Raw genomic sequence first — 15,029 nt, 5'->3', positions numbered from 1 at the left:
GAGCAGAACCTCTGTCAGAGAGCGGGAGCACACCGGGCCACAGCGGAGGTTTTAAGTGCTCGAAGAAGAAAAAAAACATTTCTGGAGCGAAAACAAAAAGGAGTTCTTGATGTCGTCATTTCCAAGAAGCGGGGTGTTTAGTTCAGGTTCAATAACATGAAGAAGATTTAAACAGCTGCAGAAATGAACAGTTTAACTATTCTGATCAGGTATAGAAGATTTAAATATCACACTCGGCCTCTCTTCCCCTCAGCTGTTAATCAGTTGGCTTAATGTGTCGGCCATGAGACAGAAATATTTAATATAAATATTGTGTATTCCTACGTTTGTCGGCCTCTCGATGGTGACCGTCATCGATGTCGTGATCGACAGAAACATCGACGCGACAGATTTTAGAAAAAGCTGCAACTTTAAACTCAGAAAACTGGAAAATCTTCGAAAGACATGTAGCGGAGTAGAAGTACAAAGTTGCAGAAAATAGAAATACTCAAGTGAAGTACAAGTACTTTGAAAACCTCAAAGAGTAAAATGTCAGTATGAGGTGACGATAAGCAACGTTTGTGAGTGATTCTAACCTTTGCAGCAGTTTCTTGTTTACAGACCAACATCCTGAAGCACAAATCTAATCTTCTTGTTGATCACAGTGATGTTTAAGAGTGTGACACCTGGTGAACACGCACACACACACACACACACACACACACACACACACACACACGCCTACACACAGTCCTAACTCGGAGCAGCTGTCGTGGGGCTGAGGTCAGGGGAAAACGACGAGAAGCAACCAGGGACAATTATTCACGTCCTAAAGGGACAATTCACCAAAACAAGCTGTAAATGAGACGTAAACAAAGAAATCTGTCGGAGGTTTTCTTCTGTCGGCTGCTGGAAACTGGAAACACGTGAAAACTTAATGTGACACGCCATCTATTTTATAAAACATTCAGAGCATTGGCTCTAAACGCAAAGCACAGCTGAGGCTGACGAGGATGTCGGCGGTGTTGCAGCCATTTGGTCGTACAAAAAAATATGAATATGAAAATAGAAAGGCGAGAGGCTCATTAAGGTCAGTCGGAGTCATCCTCTGGGGAACATGAATGTCTGAACCAAATCGCCAGTCGTGGTCAAGAAATATCAGTGATCGAGGCGCCAGATACAAATTTTCATTCTTGACTTGATGATGATGCTTCATGAGAAGTCAACTTCACAACAACCATGAATGTCTGCACCAAACTGTCTTAGAAACCAGAGAGGACCATCGAGGGACCATCAGAGTTACATGAATTCACCCTCTGGGGATCATGAACGTCTGTGCTGAGCAGGGGAAACCGCCGCTACTTTGTTTTCTGCTCGTTAACAAACGCTGGCATGCTAACACGCTAAACCAAACTGTGGGACAGGATGAACATTACACCTGCTGAATACCAACATGCTTAGTGGGCAAAGATAAAAAAACAGTGTTAATAAAAACAAAGTAGAACGAGGATTAGTGTCCTGTTATCACGGGAAGTCGCCCTCATGATTCGTGCATCAACATACAGGAAGTAATTCTGTGCAGCGTTTTTTCTAACTGTCCACCAGCTCTGACTGCGTTTGAGCACCGAGCATCAAAGACGTAAACACAGAGTCCACCTTCCTCGTCCTGTTGAAACTCAATGAGGCGGACGAACCGCCAGCAGAACATTTCTTTACATTAGCAAACACCAGAAACATCTGTGAAGCTCAGGAAAGCCGACATCTTCACACCCGTTCGACGCAGCTATTTTTGTAACTTTAATTATAGTGGAACCGTCACGATATCGTGGACTATGTGACTAATATTTCCAATCATTTAATAAAAGTCTAATATCTGCCCACTGACACATCTGTCCAGCCGAACCAGGGATATTCTATATTTCCTGCCATGTAAACAAACGCTCCTTCTGTTCCCGCTGGTGTGACGTGTTATAAACACAGCGGCTACAGGACGCGTCTCCAAGCAGCGGCTCACAGTTATGGAAGGAGGCTGACGGGTAACAGATTCACTCTTTATTTTATTGGTCTAACCTCGAGGCAGACGCTGTCTCGCCGTGCGGTTTTTAGCAGTGTCACTCAGCCCGTCTGTCTAAATACGAGCCTCCGCGGCCTCACTGAGGTACGGCTGCCGTCACATGGCAGAGCCCGGGGGCGGACGGGAGAGCAGCGTGGATCATTCAAACCAAAGCTGCAGAGCACGTCTCTAACCATTCAGTGACTGAGCTGAAATCATCTGGTCACAGACGGTGAACACTGATATTTACAGTCTGAAGTTTGAGCTGCACAAATGTTTCTAAAAAGACAAACGCAGTGAAAATCTTTCACTCGGTGTTATAAAGATACAATAATGTAAGTCATAAAACATAATGTATTACAGAAACATCAATCCAACAATCAACAATTAAAAAATGAACAAAAGCCTCATGTCATTCCTGAGAGCTGCAAATCACAGTCAACACAAGAGCCGTTTTAAATTATAACATCTGCTTTAAATGTGTTTTTATAATTGTTTCTGTTATAATCGTTTGTTGAAGTGCAGAACAAATTAAAATTGACGCCTTGTGATGAACTTTTTCTGGAAACTGGCGACCCGATGTCCCCCACCAGGGACCTGCTGTGATACACTAATAAATGACATCGTTGAGAAAAGAAACATGTCTGTGATGAAGGAGAGTTTAAGTCTGTTTTCTAACCTGTAAACTCACCAGGACAAATCTAAAGTGATGATGATAATGAAGATGAACAACTCAATGCTACTGTTATCACAAGACGACGAACATAATTGGCAATAATCAATCAGGTCACATGACCTCGAACCTTTCAGCTCGTGTTTGTCCGTCACTACAGGTGAGGTGCTGTCTGATCTGTAATCTGATTTGTGTCAGCGGCTCAGAGAGTATGAAGCCGTGAAAACCTTTATGTCACTTAAAGTTCATAAATATGATTTATTTATGTCTCTGTGAGCTTATGGGTGTTTTTTGTTGTAACTAAACTGTTCAGGTGCTGAACTTCTTCTTCTTCTGGTGTTTTGCAGTTTCCAAACAGCTTCGGCTGCTTTATCACGACCTCTGGACTGAAGGATGAGGACTGACTGACCCATACGGTCCTGCTGCAGTCTCACACTGAGTCAGTCTGCGGCTCGGTCTTATAAATGTATATATAACGTACATTAGAGTCCTAAAGGCCTCCATGTGCTGTTGTGAAAACCGTCTTTGCCTCCAGAACCGCTCCATTTGTTAGAGAAGCTCGTTTGTCCGTTGGCTGAAACAGACACCATCAGAACTTGTCCTCGGGTCGACTCTGGTCCTGGATGTTTGCTGCATGCCTCCAACTCAAAACTGTCAACAAGTTACCTTTTTTTTTTTTTAAAGAAATAATCCTGAAGCCATGTGTCTGCGCAGATACAACCAGGAAATGTTCCATGAAGGCCACATGAAGCGGGCTGCGTAAAGAAACCACATTTCACAAACCGGGTTTTCTTTTTCTTTTTTTGTCCTTTATGTTCACAGACAGCTGCTGTGTGTGTGTGTGTGTGTGTGTGTGTGTGTGTGTCCAGTGTAGGAGTGCATATGTCTGGAGTATCTGTTTATATGTCAGTATCCTCAACATAACCACTGGACAGGATACAGGAAGCGCCTTCACATACAGTGAGTATAGAAAGTGTTGACAGCAGCCGTGTTTTTCTTCTGTTAAAGGTTTTATACTGTTTTCAGTGGACGTACGTTTGATATTCAGCAGTGTGGCTGTATCGATGCCAAGTTCTGTGGGTCGGTCCACCGCTTTGGTCCAGACTAAAATATATTCACAGCTACTGAAGGTGTGCATTGAAATTTCATGGAGACAATCACGATCCTCTGAGGATGAAAATACAAAAGCAGAAATGTGAAATAATTTGCCTGAAAAATCTTTAAAAAATATCATCTTTTTTATCTGGAAGGCCTGTATTCAAACTAAAGACTAACAACATAATAAAGGCTCAGCTAGCCTTAGAAACCCACATGAAGCCCGGTTGGTTCAACGACCCACAAGTGGCCCTGACGACTCTGTGAGGACAGAGAGGTGGAGCGTCTTCAAGACACTGAAACGAGTCCAGTTGTCTATGATGCAGCACCTAGAGTTACCTGAAGGACCTGTATGACTGAGAACCTTCATCATCGAGCATGACGGGGAGAAGGCGGGCCAGCAGATACCGTCACTGACCTCAGTCTGTGAGCTCGCTGTGCATGGTGTCTGAGCCTGTGAAACCTGCCTCGACCTGCATGGACTTTAAACCTCTCGCATTTTATTTTGGATTTCATTTAATTTACAATAAAGTACCGGCAGCAGTGAACAGTCAGACTCTCTCTCATTGGATGTTTCTGGACACAAACTGCGAGTCTGACACTGCATCAGGACATAAAGGGTTAAAGGAAAAACTCTGAACTGTTTCCTGCCACTACACAAATAATACTAAAACAAATGCAGAGTGACTGCTGAAAGCTAAAAACACTGAGAAACAAACCCAGAATCGTGTCTGCATCAGACTGCACTGAAGAGAAACCTGGAAGCTTAACTTCTTACCTGAAGAAGCTATGAGGTGAAATAAATTGTTATAAAAGCCAGAAGCTAAACTTTAAAACAGTCCAAATTGAAATGCAGTGACTGAAAAGAAGAAACACTTTGTAATAATATCACACAGAAGCCAAACACTTTGGAGCAGAAAAGGCATTTGTCTAAAGAGATGAAAGTTGTGTATTATCTAAAGAAGCTCATCTGTAATATTGTCAAAGCTCATCTCAGTATTTTATGAAAAGGTTCCTGTGTGATAATAAAAATCTGTTCATGATTTGATGTTTAAATTGTGTTTGAAACGTTTTGAGGGAAACTCAAAAAATATGGAACTTTTCATCAAGTGATTCTTTTTTCTTTATTTGGATCCATCAGCTTCCACAAAGTGATCGTCTGCAATCATGGCGATGCTCACATGAGTCCAACAATACAAACACTGTTTAAATGACACGTTACTGATCAGATAAACTGATGAAACCGATATATTGAAAAAAGAAATAACAGGTGAAATAACTTTACGTGTAAAAAGGTCGACAATGCAAACAAAAAACTGTGTGTGGGACTAAATGAGAAGAAAAGAAACACCAGGAACAGATGTTTGGAGCGATGAAGCAGCAGGAGGAGCAGCTGAAGCTGAACAGGTCCGATTCACTGACTTCACTTTAAGAGATCAACATGAATATAACCATCATCTTTATCTACCTGCTCTGTTCCACTGTCACACACACCTGCAGTGGTGATATCTTCATAGGGGTGTTAGCCCAACTGTGAATGCATGGAAACATCTTCTCAGTGAAAGTGTGTGTGAAGGTGTGTAGGTGTGTGTTAGTGTCAGGATCAGAGAACGACAGCTTTCCTCTGTTCCAGTCCAGATTCACTCTGATCCTCTGGAGCTTCTTCTGCACTACGAGATCAGTGGATGGAGCTGATGGTGAGTATGCTGTGTATTTACTGTTGTAAAACTTAATACGCCAGAATCCAGACAATACGTAACCCTTCCTCTGGACAGACTCTGCACACACACCCAGTTCCCAGTATGTACTGTTTCCAACCTCGAGATCCCAGCTGTGAGTCCCTGAGTTGAAGCCCTCAGAGCCCAGGACAGAATAGAGGTTAACAAACCTCTCTGGATTATCAGGAAGCTGCAGTTTCCCTGATCGTCTCACACTGCTCAGATCTTCAGACAAGATGAGTTTTAGACCAGCAGTGTTTGGGTCCAGAACCACAGGAGTGTAGGAGACCATGTCCTTCATCTTGTTCCAGATGTTGAAGCTCAGGTTGCCCAGGTGTTTGGCCTGGTCTATCAGAGCTCCTGAGGGCAGCTGTGGATCCTCCAGCAGGGGGCGCTGCTGGACTCTTTCCACTGCAGCCTTGTAGTTGTGCAGGAATGAGACGTCTTCAGCTCTCAGCTCCTCCTCTGTGGCTCTGACTGTGTGTGAAAGAGCTGCTATCTCTCTGCTCAGAGCCTCCATCTTCTCCTTCATCATCTGACTCTTCTGCTCCTCTTCCTCCCTCAGTGCAGCCATCCTGGCCTCCTCTTCCTCTTCTAGAAACTGGTGCAGCTTCTTAAACTGCTCCTTAATCTGCCTCTTTGTGTGTCGGGCCTGGACCTTCATGTGTTCTGCTGTCTGATCAAACTTCAATTTAACTTGTTCAAAAACCTTTAACTTCTCCTTTAAAGGCAGCAGAGCTTCTTCAAGTTTCTTCTTGTGTTGTCGTGCAGCTTCATCGATGGGTCTGAATGTGTGGTCGATGTGTTTTTCTGAGTCTCTGCAGACGACACACACCGGCTGCTGATGGTCCAGACAGAAGAGCTTGAGTTTCTCAGAGTGCAGACTGCAGAGACCCTCTGAAGCTCTCTGGTCTCTGAAGGCCTCACACAGGTTCTTTAAAACCAGACTAACAGGTGGTTGTTCCTTTGAAGATCTTCTCTTACAAACTGGACACTCCTGTGTTTGTTTCTCTCTCCACCAGCTCTGCAGACAGTCTTTACAGAAGCTGTGGCTGCAGGACAGAACAACAGGATCTCTGAAGACGTCCTGACAGACCGGACAGCAGAGCTCCTCCTCTGACCTGGAAGCCATTTTGTCTCTGAGTGAAGCTGAAAACACAGCAGACAGAAAGTACAGTCAGTCATGGCTCTGCTCACTCCTCCACTAACAGCACTGACATCTACTTTCACTTTGAGTTGTGTTTCAGTCAAACTCACCTTCAGTGTGTGAGTCTGCAGGTTGAAGCAGTGCTGTTGAGTGTAGTTTCTCTCTCTTTCAGCTGAACTCACTCAGAAGACGCCGTTTCTGTTTGACTTTGGTCTGAGGGACAATTTGATCGTCTGTCTGTGTGTCTCTCTTTAACGAGGAAGAAGAACGAACTGTTTCCTGGTTGTTTCACGGGTGAGTGTGTTGAGGGGTGGAGCTCTGTCAGACGTCTTCTCTTAAAGGAGCTCTGTGTAGTTTTTGGACTCTTATATTTACAATATTAATGAGGTAACAATAAGGTCCCAGAACACTGTTTGAAGCTAGAAAGGTGGCAGGGTCCGCCACATATAAACAAAGTAAAACATGAAACTGTGTTTGTCCTTTAAGGTCAGTTTGTTTATTCAATGAAGATCTTTGTCTTCTGATTAACATTTCTTCCCTTAAACTACAGACTGCTCCTTTAAATGTTGCAGCTTCACAGGTAACACAGGGACGTGTTTCAGTCCAAAGTACAGATTTATTGCTGGACACTGCTGCGGTCTTTTGTCCTCCTCAGCCACCGTAGAGTTGTGTACCAGTGGGCGTGTGATCCAACATGCTCGACACAGACGAGGCCCAACTACTGCCAACAACTCGGGCCACAGACGCTGCAGACGTCGGTGTGTGAGTGTGTCAGAGCTGTGGAGAGCCGCTGTGATCCACTGTGGCAGGGCCGTAGCCAGGATTTAGGACCTACTGAGGTCATGCCTCTCCACCCCCACCCCGACCATCCACTGCTAAATCTGCACTTTAAGCATTTTTATCTGTTGAAAAGATGATGGTTTTATAATGATTGAGGCCTTTGTGCATAATTGTTGCATTTTTAATTCCAATGTCCTGGTTATGTTAATGAAATAAAATCACAGATCCATCAGAGATTTACATTTTTATTTTTCTTCATATTTGAAATCAAGAAACAAAAAATAAAATGAAACCAAAATAATGAAAAAATATCTGAAACTAAAATAAAGATATGTTTAGAAAAATGACAGCAAGAGGAGCATGTGCAACCTAACAGGTAAAAATCAGTGAACGCAAAAGTCATCTTTATCTACCTGCTCTGTTCCACTGTCACACACACCTGCAGTGGTGATATCTTCAGGTCTGGACTCACAATCTGCTGAGCTGAACATGTTGAAACCGGCAGGTCCATAGTGTGTGTGTGTGTGTGTGTGTGTGTGTGTGTGTGTGTGTCCAGTGTAGGAGTGCATATGTCTGGAGTATCTGTTTATATGTCAGTATCCTCAACATAACCACTGGACAGGATACAGGAAGCGCCTTCACATACAGTGAGTATAGAAAGTGTTGACAGCAGCCGTGTTTTTCTTCTGTTAAAGGTTTTATACTGTTTTCAGTGGACGTACGTTTGATATTCAGCAGTGTGGCTGTATCGATGCCAAGTTCTGTGGGTCGGTCCACCGCTTTGGTCCAGACTGAAATATCTCCACAGCTACTGAAGGTGTGCATTGAAATGACAAACTGCGAGTCTGACACTGCATCAGGACATAAAGGGTTAAAGGAAAAACTCTGAACTGTTTCCTGCCACTACACAAATAATACTAAAACAAATGCAGAGTGACTGCTGAAAGCTAAAAACACTGAGAAACAAACCCAGAACATGTGTCAGTGTGAAATAAATCGCATCAGACTTCACTGAAGAGAAACCTGGAAGCTTAAATGTAAAAGTGATTCTTTTTTCTTTATTTGGATCCATCAGCTTCCACAAAGTGATCGTCTGCAATCATGGCGATGCTCACATGAGTCCAACAATACAAACACTGTTTAAATTACACGTCACTGATCAGATAAACGGATAAAACTGATATATTGAAAAATGAAATAACAGGTGAAATAACTTTACGTCTAAAAAGGTCGACAATGCAAACAAATAACTGTGTGTGGGACTAAATGAGAAGAAAAGAAACACCAGGAACAGATGTTTGGAGCGATGAAGCAGCAGGAGGAGCAGCTGAAGCTGAACAGGTCCGATTCACTGACTTCACTTTAAGAGATCAACATAAATATAACCATCATCTTTATCTACCTGCTCTGTTCCACTGTCACACACACCTGCAGTGGTGATATCTTCAGGTTATTCCCACTGTGAATGCATGGAAACATCTTCTCAGTGAAAGTGTGTGTGAAGGTGTGTAGGTGTGTGTTAGTGTCAGGATCAGAGAACGACAGCTTTCCTCTGTTCCAGTCCAGATTCACTCTGATCCTCTGGAGCTTCTTCTGCACTACGAGACCAGTGGATGGAGCTGATGGTGAGTATGCTGTGTATTTACTGTTGTAAAACTGAATACACCAGAATCCAGACAATACGTAACCCTTCCTCTGGAGAGACTCTGCACACACACCCAGTAACCCATATGTACTGTCTCCAACCTCGACATCCCAGCTGTGAGTCCCTGAGTTGAAGCCCTCAGAGCCCAGGACAGAATGGAGGTCATCAAACCTCTCTGGATTATCAGGAAGCTGCTGCTTCTCTCCTCCTCTCACACTGCTCAGATCTTCAGACAGGATCAGGTTTAGACCAGCAGTGTTTGGGTCCAGAACCACAGGAGTGTAGGAGACCATGTCCTTCATCTTGTTCCAGATGTTGAAGCTCAGGTTGCCCAGGTGTTTGGCCTGGTCTATCAGAGCTCCTGAGGGCAGCTGTGGATCCTCCAGCAGGGGGCGCTGCTGGACTCTTTCCACTGCAGCCTTGTAGTTGTGCAGGAATGAGACGTCTTCAGCTCTCAGCTCCTCCTCTGTGGCTCTGACTGTGTGTGAAAGAGCTGCTATCTCTCTGCTCAGAGCCTCCATCTTCTCCTTCATCATCTGACTCTTCTGCTCCTCTTCCTCCCTCAGTGCAGCCATCCTGGCCTCCTCTTCCTCTTCTAGAAACTGGTGCAGCTTCTTAAACTGCTCCTTAATCTGCCTCTCTGTGTGTCGGGCCTGGACCTTCATGTGTTCTGCTGTCTGGTCAAACTTCACTTTAACTTGTTCTAAAACCTTTAACTTCTCCTTTAAGGGCAGCAGAGCTTCCATAAGTTCCTTCTTGTGTTGTCGTGCAGCTTCATCGATAGGTCTGAATGTGTGGTAGATGTGTTTTTCTGAGTCTCTGCAGACGAGACACACCGGCTGCTGATGGTCCAGACAGAAGAGCTTGAGTTTCTCAGAGTGCAGACTGCAGAGACCCTCTGAAGCTCTCTGGTCTCTCTCCAACAAGAAGGCCTCACACAGGTTCTTTATGACCAGACTAACAGGTGGATTTCTTGTTGAAGATATTGTCCTACAAACTGCACACTCCTGTGTTTGTTTCTCTCTCCACCAGCTCTGCAGACAGTCTTTACAGAAGCTGTGGCTGCAGGACAGAACAACAGGAACTCTGAAGACGTCCTGACAGACCGGACAGCAGAGCTCCTCCTCTGACCTGGAAGCCATTTTGTCTCTGAGTGAAGCTGAAAACACAGCAGACAGAAAGTACAGTCAGTCATGGCTCTGCTCACTCCTCCACTAACAGCACTGACATCTACTTTCACTTTGAGTTGTGTTTCAGTCAAACTCACCTTCAGTGTGTGAGTCTGCAGGTTGAAGCAGTGCTGTTGAGTGTAGTTTCTCTCTCTTTCAGCTGAACTCACTCAGAAGACACCGTTTCTGTTTGACTTTGGTCTGAGGGACAATTTGATCATCTCCGTCTGTGTGTCTCTCTTCAATGAGGAAGAAGAACGAACTGTTTCCTGGTTGTTTCACGGGTGAGTGTGTTGAGGGGTGGAGCTCTGTCAGACGTCTTCTCTTAAAGGAGCTCTGTGTAGTTTTTGGATTTTTATATTTACAATATTAATGAGGTAACAATAAGGTCCCAGAACACTGTTTGAAGCTAGAAAGGTGGCAGGGTCCGCCACATATAAACAAAGTAAATCAGTATGAAACTGTGTTTGTCCTTTAAGGTCAGTTTGTTTATTCAATGAAGATCTTTGTCTTCTGATAAACATTTCTTCCTTTAAACTACAGACTGCTCCTTTAAATGTTGTAGCTTCACAGGTAACACAGGGACGTGTTTCAGTCCAAAGTACAGATGTCTTGCTGGACACTGCTGCGGTCTTTTGTCCTCCTCCGCCACCGTAGAGTTGTGTACCAGTGGGCGTGTGATCCAACATGCTCGATCGAAGGCCCAAGGCCCATGTCAGTGCCAAGACATGGATGAGAACTGGACTCAGATTAAACAGAAGATAAATCACAAGGCTAATGTCGAAGTAACTCTTCAGTTCAGTGTCTTACAGTATGAAACCTTCATTGTCAAACACATTGAGCAGAGGAGCAGAGCTGCAGCAGCTGTACATTTTGGAGTCGGGACCACTGTTTACCTAAAGCTCTGTCGCCTGAACGCCTCGTCTTCATTGTTTTTACTGCAAAACGTTAAAGTACAGAAGCAGGTCTTTAAGCATTAAGATGAAACACGACAGCCAAGAAAATACAAACCTGATACATACATGTTCATACACTGACGTCAGAGGCTGCCATGCAGACTGCCAACCTGCTCATCAGGAGCTATTTGGGCTTCATAGCGCATGCGCACTAGAGACTCCCGCTGACTGAGCGGGCTAACTTCCGGTTTAGCGCTCGGCTAACTAGAATGATGACATCATTTAATCGCGCGGCTCTTCTAGACTTTCCAAATGTTTTTGGACCGAATGGCTCAAATTCTGACAGTGAGTCGAGTCTCTTCTCGGACGTTGTGACGCTTAAAAACACGTATCCACAGTTTTACAGCCCCTTCTTTCACAATGTTAGCTCATGGGATAGTCTCTGTGGACCGCAGTGCATCATGGGATGACGTAATTTCACAGTTTGGCCAATAAGAAAACCGTCTTCAAACCCCGACCCACTTCCTGGGGGCTTGGCTCCTCCTCCAACACAGTGTCCAGGTGTAACGACACGACCTTGGCCACGCCCCTTCATTTGGGCACGACACAGAACCGACGACACACACATCTTATCTTTACGACAAACTGACGTCATGTGTAATTAACAGCTCAATTCAAGCGGTATTAAAAACGTCATTGTGTGTCGCCATTGACTTCTGTCAGAGATCCTGTGAGGACTCAGCGGCTGTAGTTTCTTCTGAAATAAGGCCAAGAGCGTCCAGTCCTTCAAGAGACTTAGAGGCTGTGCTCTCATTTTAATATTTTTACATGAGTTCACCCGAGCGGTGTCCTGTTGTTGGACTTCTTTATAACGAACACCATGTTCAAGCATAAGGGTGTCCATCAGTGCACGTGGCACCAGGACACCCTAGGCTGGAGGTCAATGATCGACTTTGTGGTCGTGTCATCTGACCTCAGGCCGTATGTCTTGGACACTTGGGTGAAGAGAGGGGCTGAGCTGTCAACTGATCACCACCTGGTGGTGAGTTGGATCCGCTGGCAGGGGAGGAAGCTGGACAGACTTGGCAGACCTAAACGTATTGTGAGGGTCTGCTGGGAACGTCTGGTGGAACCCTCTGTCAGGGGGGTGTTCAACTCCCACCTCCGGGAGAGCTTCGACCAGATCCCGAGGGAGGCTGGGGACATTGAGTCCGAGTGGACTTTGTTCTCCGCTTCCATTGTTGACGCAGCCGTTCGAAGCTGTGGCCGTAAGGTCTCTGGTGCCTGTCGTGGAGGCAATCCCCGAACTCGGTGGTGGACACCGAAAGTAAGGGATGCTGTCAAGCTGAAGAAGGAGTCCTATTGAGCCTGGTTGGCTCGGGGGACTCCTGAGGCAGCTGACGGGTACCAGCAGGCCAAGCGTGCTGCAGCACGGGCGGTTGCGGAAGCAAAGGCTCGGGTCTGGGAAAGGTTCGGGGAGGCCATAGAGGAGGACTACCGGTCGGCCTCGAGGAGATTCTGGCAAACCATCCGGCGCCTCAGGAGGGGCAACCAGCCCTCCACCAACACTGTTTACGGTGGAGGTGGGGAGCTGTTGACCTCGACTGGGGATATCGTCGGGCGGTGGAAGGAATACTTCGAGGATCTCCTCAATCCCACTGACATGCCTTCCATAGAGGAAGCAGAGGCTGGGGACTCGGGGATTGATCCATGCATCACCCAAGCTGAAGTCACTGAGGTAGTTCGGAAGCTGCCCAGTGGCAAAGCACCGGTGGTGGATGAGATCCGCCCTGAGTACCTCAAGTCTCTGGATGTTGTGGGACTGTCTTGGCTGACACGTCTCTGCAATATCGCGTGGCAGTCGGGGACAGTGCCTCTGGACTGGCAGACTGGGGTGGTGGTCCCTCTATTCAAAAAGGGGGACCGGAGGGTGTGTTCCAACTATCGTGGGATCACACTCCTCAGCCTCCCTGGTAAAGTCTATTCCAGGGTACTGGAGAGGAGAATTCGGCCGATAGTCGAACCTCGGATTCAGGAGGAACAATGCGGTTTTCGTCCTGGCCGTGGAACACTGGACCAGCTCTATACCCTCCGCAGGGTGCTCAAGGGTTCATGGGAGTTTGCCCAACCAGTCCACATGTGTTTTGTGGACCTGGAGAAGGCATTCGACCATGTCCCTCGTGGCATTCTGTGGGAGGTGCTTCGGGAGTACGGGGTCGGTGGCCCTCTGTTAAGGACTGTACGGTCCCTGTACGACCGGAGCAGGAGTCTGGTTCGCATTGCCGGCAGTAAGTCAGACCTGTTTCCAGTGCATGTTGGACTCCGGCAGGGCTGCCCTTTGTCACCGGTTCTGTTCATTATTTTTACGGACAGAATTTCTAGGCGCAGTCATGGGCCAGAGGGGATCTGGTTTGGGAGCCACAGGACTTCATCTCTGCTTTTTGCGGACGATGTTGTCTTGTTGGCTACTTCGATCCGGGACCTCCAGCATGTCCTGGGGCGGTTTGCAGCCGAGTGTGAAGCAGCTGGGATGAGAATCAGCACCTCCAAGTCCGAGGCCATGGTTCTCGACCGGAAAAAGGTGGCTTGCTCCCTCCGGGTTGGGGAAGAGTTCCTGCTTCAAGTGGAGGAGTTCAAGTATCTTGGGGTCTTGTTCACGAGTGAGGGAAGGATGGACGTGAGAGTGATAGGCGGATCGGTGTGGCGGCCGCAGTAATGCGGTCGTTGTATCGGTCTGTCGTGGTGAAGAGAGAGCTGAGCCGTAAGGCAAGGATCTCGATTTACCGGTCAATCTACGTTCCTACCCTCACCTATGGCCACGAACTTTGGGTCGTGACCGAAAGAATAAGATCCCGGATACAAGCCGCCGAAATTAGTTTCCTTCGCAGGGTGGCGGGGCGCTCCCTTAGAGATAGGGTGAGGAGCTCCGCCACACAGTAGGAGCTCGGAGTGGAGCCGCTGCTCCTCCACATCGAGAGGAGCCAGCTGAGGTGGCTCGGGCATCTGTATCGGATGCCCCCTGGACGCCTCCCTCGGGAGGTGTTCCAGGCATGCCCCACCGGGGGGAGGAGACCCCGAGGAAGACCCAGGACACGCTGGAGTGACTATGTCACCCGGCTGGCCTGGGAACGCCTTGGGATCCTCCCAGAGGAGCTGGAGGAAGTGTCCGGGGAGAGGGAAGTCTGGGTGTCCCTGCTCAGACAGCTGCCCCCGCAACCCGGCCCCGGATAAAGTGGAAGAAAATGGATGGATGGACGGACATGAGTTCATTTTATATATTTACATTAACCTCTGGCATGTTGTTTTTATTACTGGTTCAAAGGCCTATTTTTATTATCTCTCATTGCTATGTAGTTTATTTATCCTGTATTTGCCTGTACAGTTGATTTCACTGTAAAAGATTGTACTTTAAAATTATTTCTGTTACTAGAGACAAAATAAAGAATTAAAAAAAAGAAATGTAAATAAAAGGTCCCATGGGGCACAGCGGAAGAGGCGGGACATGAGCAATCATCAAATCAAATCAAATTTTATTTATACAGCCCAAAATCACTACACATTGCCTCAATGGGCTTTACAGTCTGTACAGTGAACGACATCCTCTGTCCTCAGACCCTCGATTCGAGTGAGGAAAAACTTCACATGTTGTTGGAAAAAAAAGACCCTTTTAACAGGAAGAAAAAAAGACGGACAGACATGCAATAGATGTGGCATGTACAGAAAGAACAGCAAATCACAGTTCACAGATTGCATTGACAGAAAATCTGATACAAATTATAAAATATGTAAAGTGTGTGGATCCAGGAGACGGCTGAGCGGGACGAGGCATCGCCAGGTGGCGCCCGAGCCACAAGACCTCCTGTCCACCGTGATG

At 46.3% G+C, this 15,029-nt stretch overlaps 2 protein-coding genes and 1 long non-coding RNA gene across 3 annotated transcripts; 1 reads left to right on the top strand and 2 right to left on the bottom strand.

Moving 5' to 3' along the window:
- Positions 1 to 4,905: 4,905 nt before the first annotated feature.
- LOC311255108 (nuclear factor 7, brain-like) lies at positions 4,906 to 6,915 on the bottom strand. Its single transcript, XM_084349303.1, has 2 exons — positions 6,776 to 6,915; positions 4,906 to 6,667 (listed from the first exon to the last, which is right to left on the bottom strand). Exon 2 carries the CDS (start codon positions 6,648 to 6,650, stop codon positions 5,265 to 5,267), a length of 1,386 nt encoding a protein of 461 aa, XP_084205429.1. The 5' UTR covers positions 6,651 to 6,667; positions 6,776 to 6,915; the 3' UTR covers positions 4,906 to 5,264.
- On the top strand, positions 6,877 to 7,679 carry LOC311255112. Its single transcript, XR_014622322.1, has 2 exons — positions 6,877 to 6,959; positions 7,321 to 7,679. It is a non-coding gene; the product is annotated as an uncharacterized lncRNA (long non-coding RNA).
- A 343-nt stretch (positions 7,680 to 8,022) lies between these two features.
- On the bottom strand, positions 8,023 to 10,448 carry LOC311255107 (nuclear factor 7, brain-like). The gene is made up of 2 exons (XM_084349302.1): positions 10,358 to 10,448; positions 8,023 to 10,249 (listed from the first exon to the last, which is right to left on the bottom strand). The coding sequence occupies exon 2, from the start codon at positions 10,230 to 10,232 to the stop codon at positions 8,844 to 8,846; it is 1,389 nt and encodes a 462-aa protein (XP_084205428.1). The 5' UTR covers positions 10,233 to 10,249; positions 10,358 to 10,448; the 3' UTR covers positions 8,023 to 8,843.
- Between the last annotated feature and the right edge of the window lie 4,581 nt (positions 10,449 to 15,029).

The sequence above is a fragment of the Pagrus pagrus genome (assembly GCF_965226575.1).
Source record: "Pagrus pagrus genome assembly, chromosome: 3".
NCBI classification, from domain to species: Eukaryota; Metazoa; Chordata; class Actinopteri; order Spariformes; family Sparidae; genus Pagrus; species Pagrus pagrus.
The sequence above is the reverse complement of the archived record's forward strand: the minus strand, read 5'-3'. Positions and strand labels throughout refer to the sequence as shown.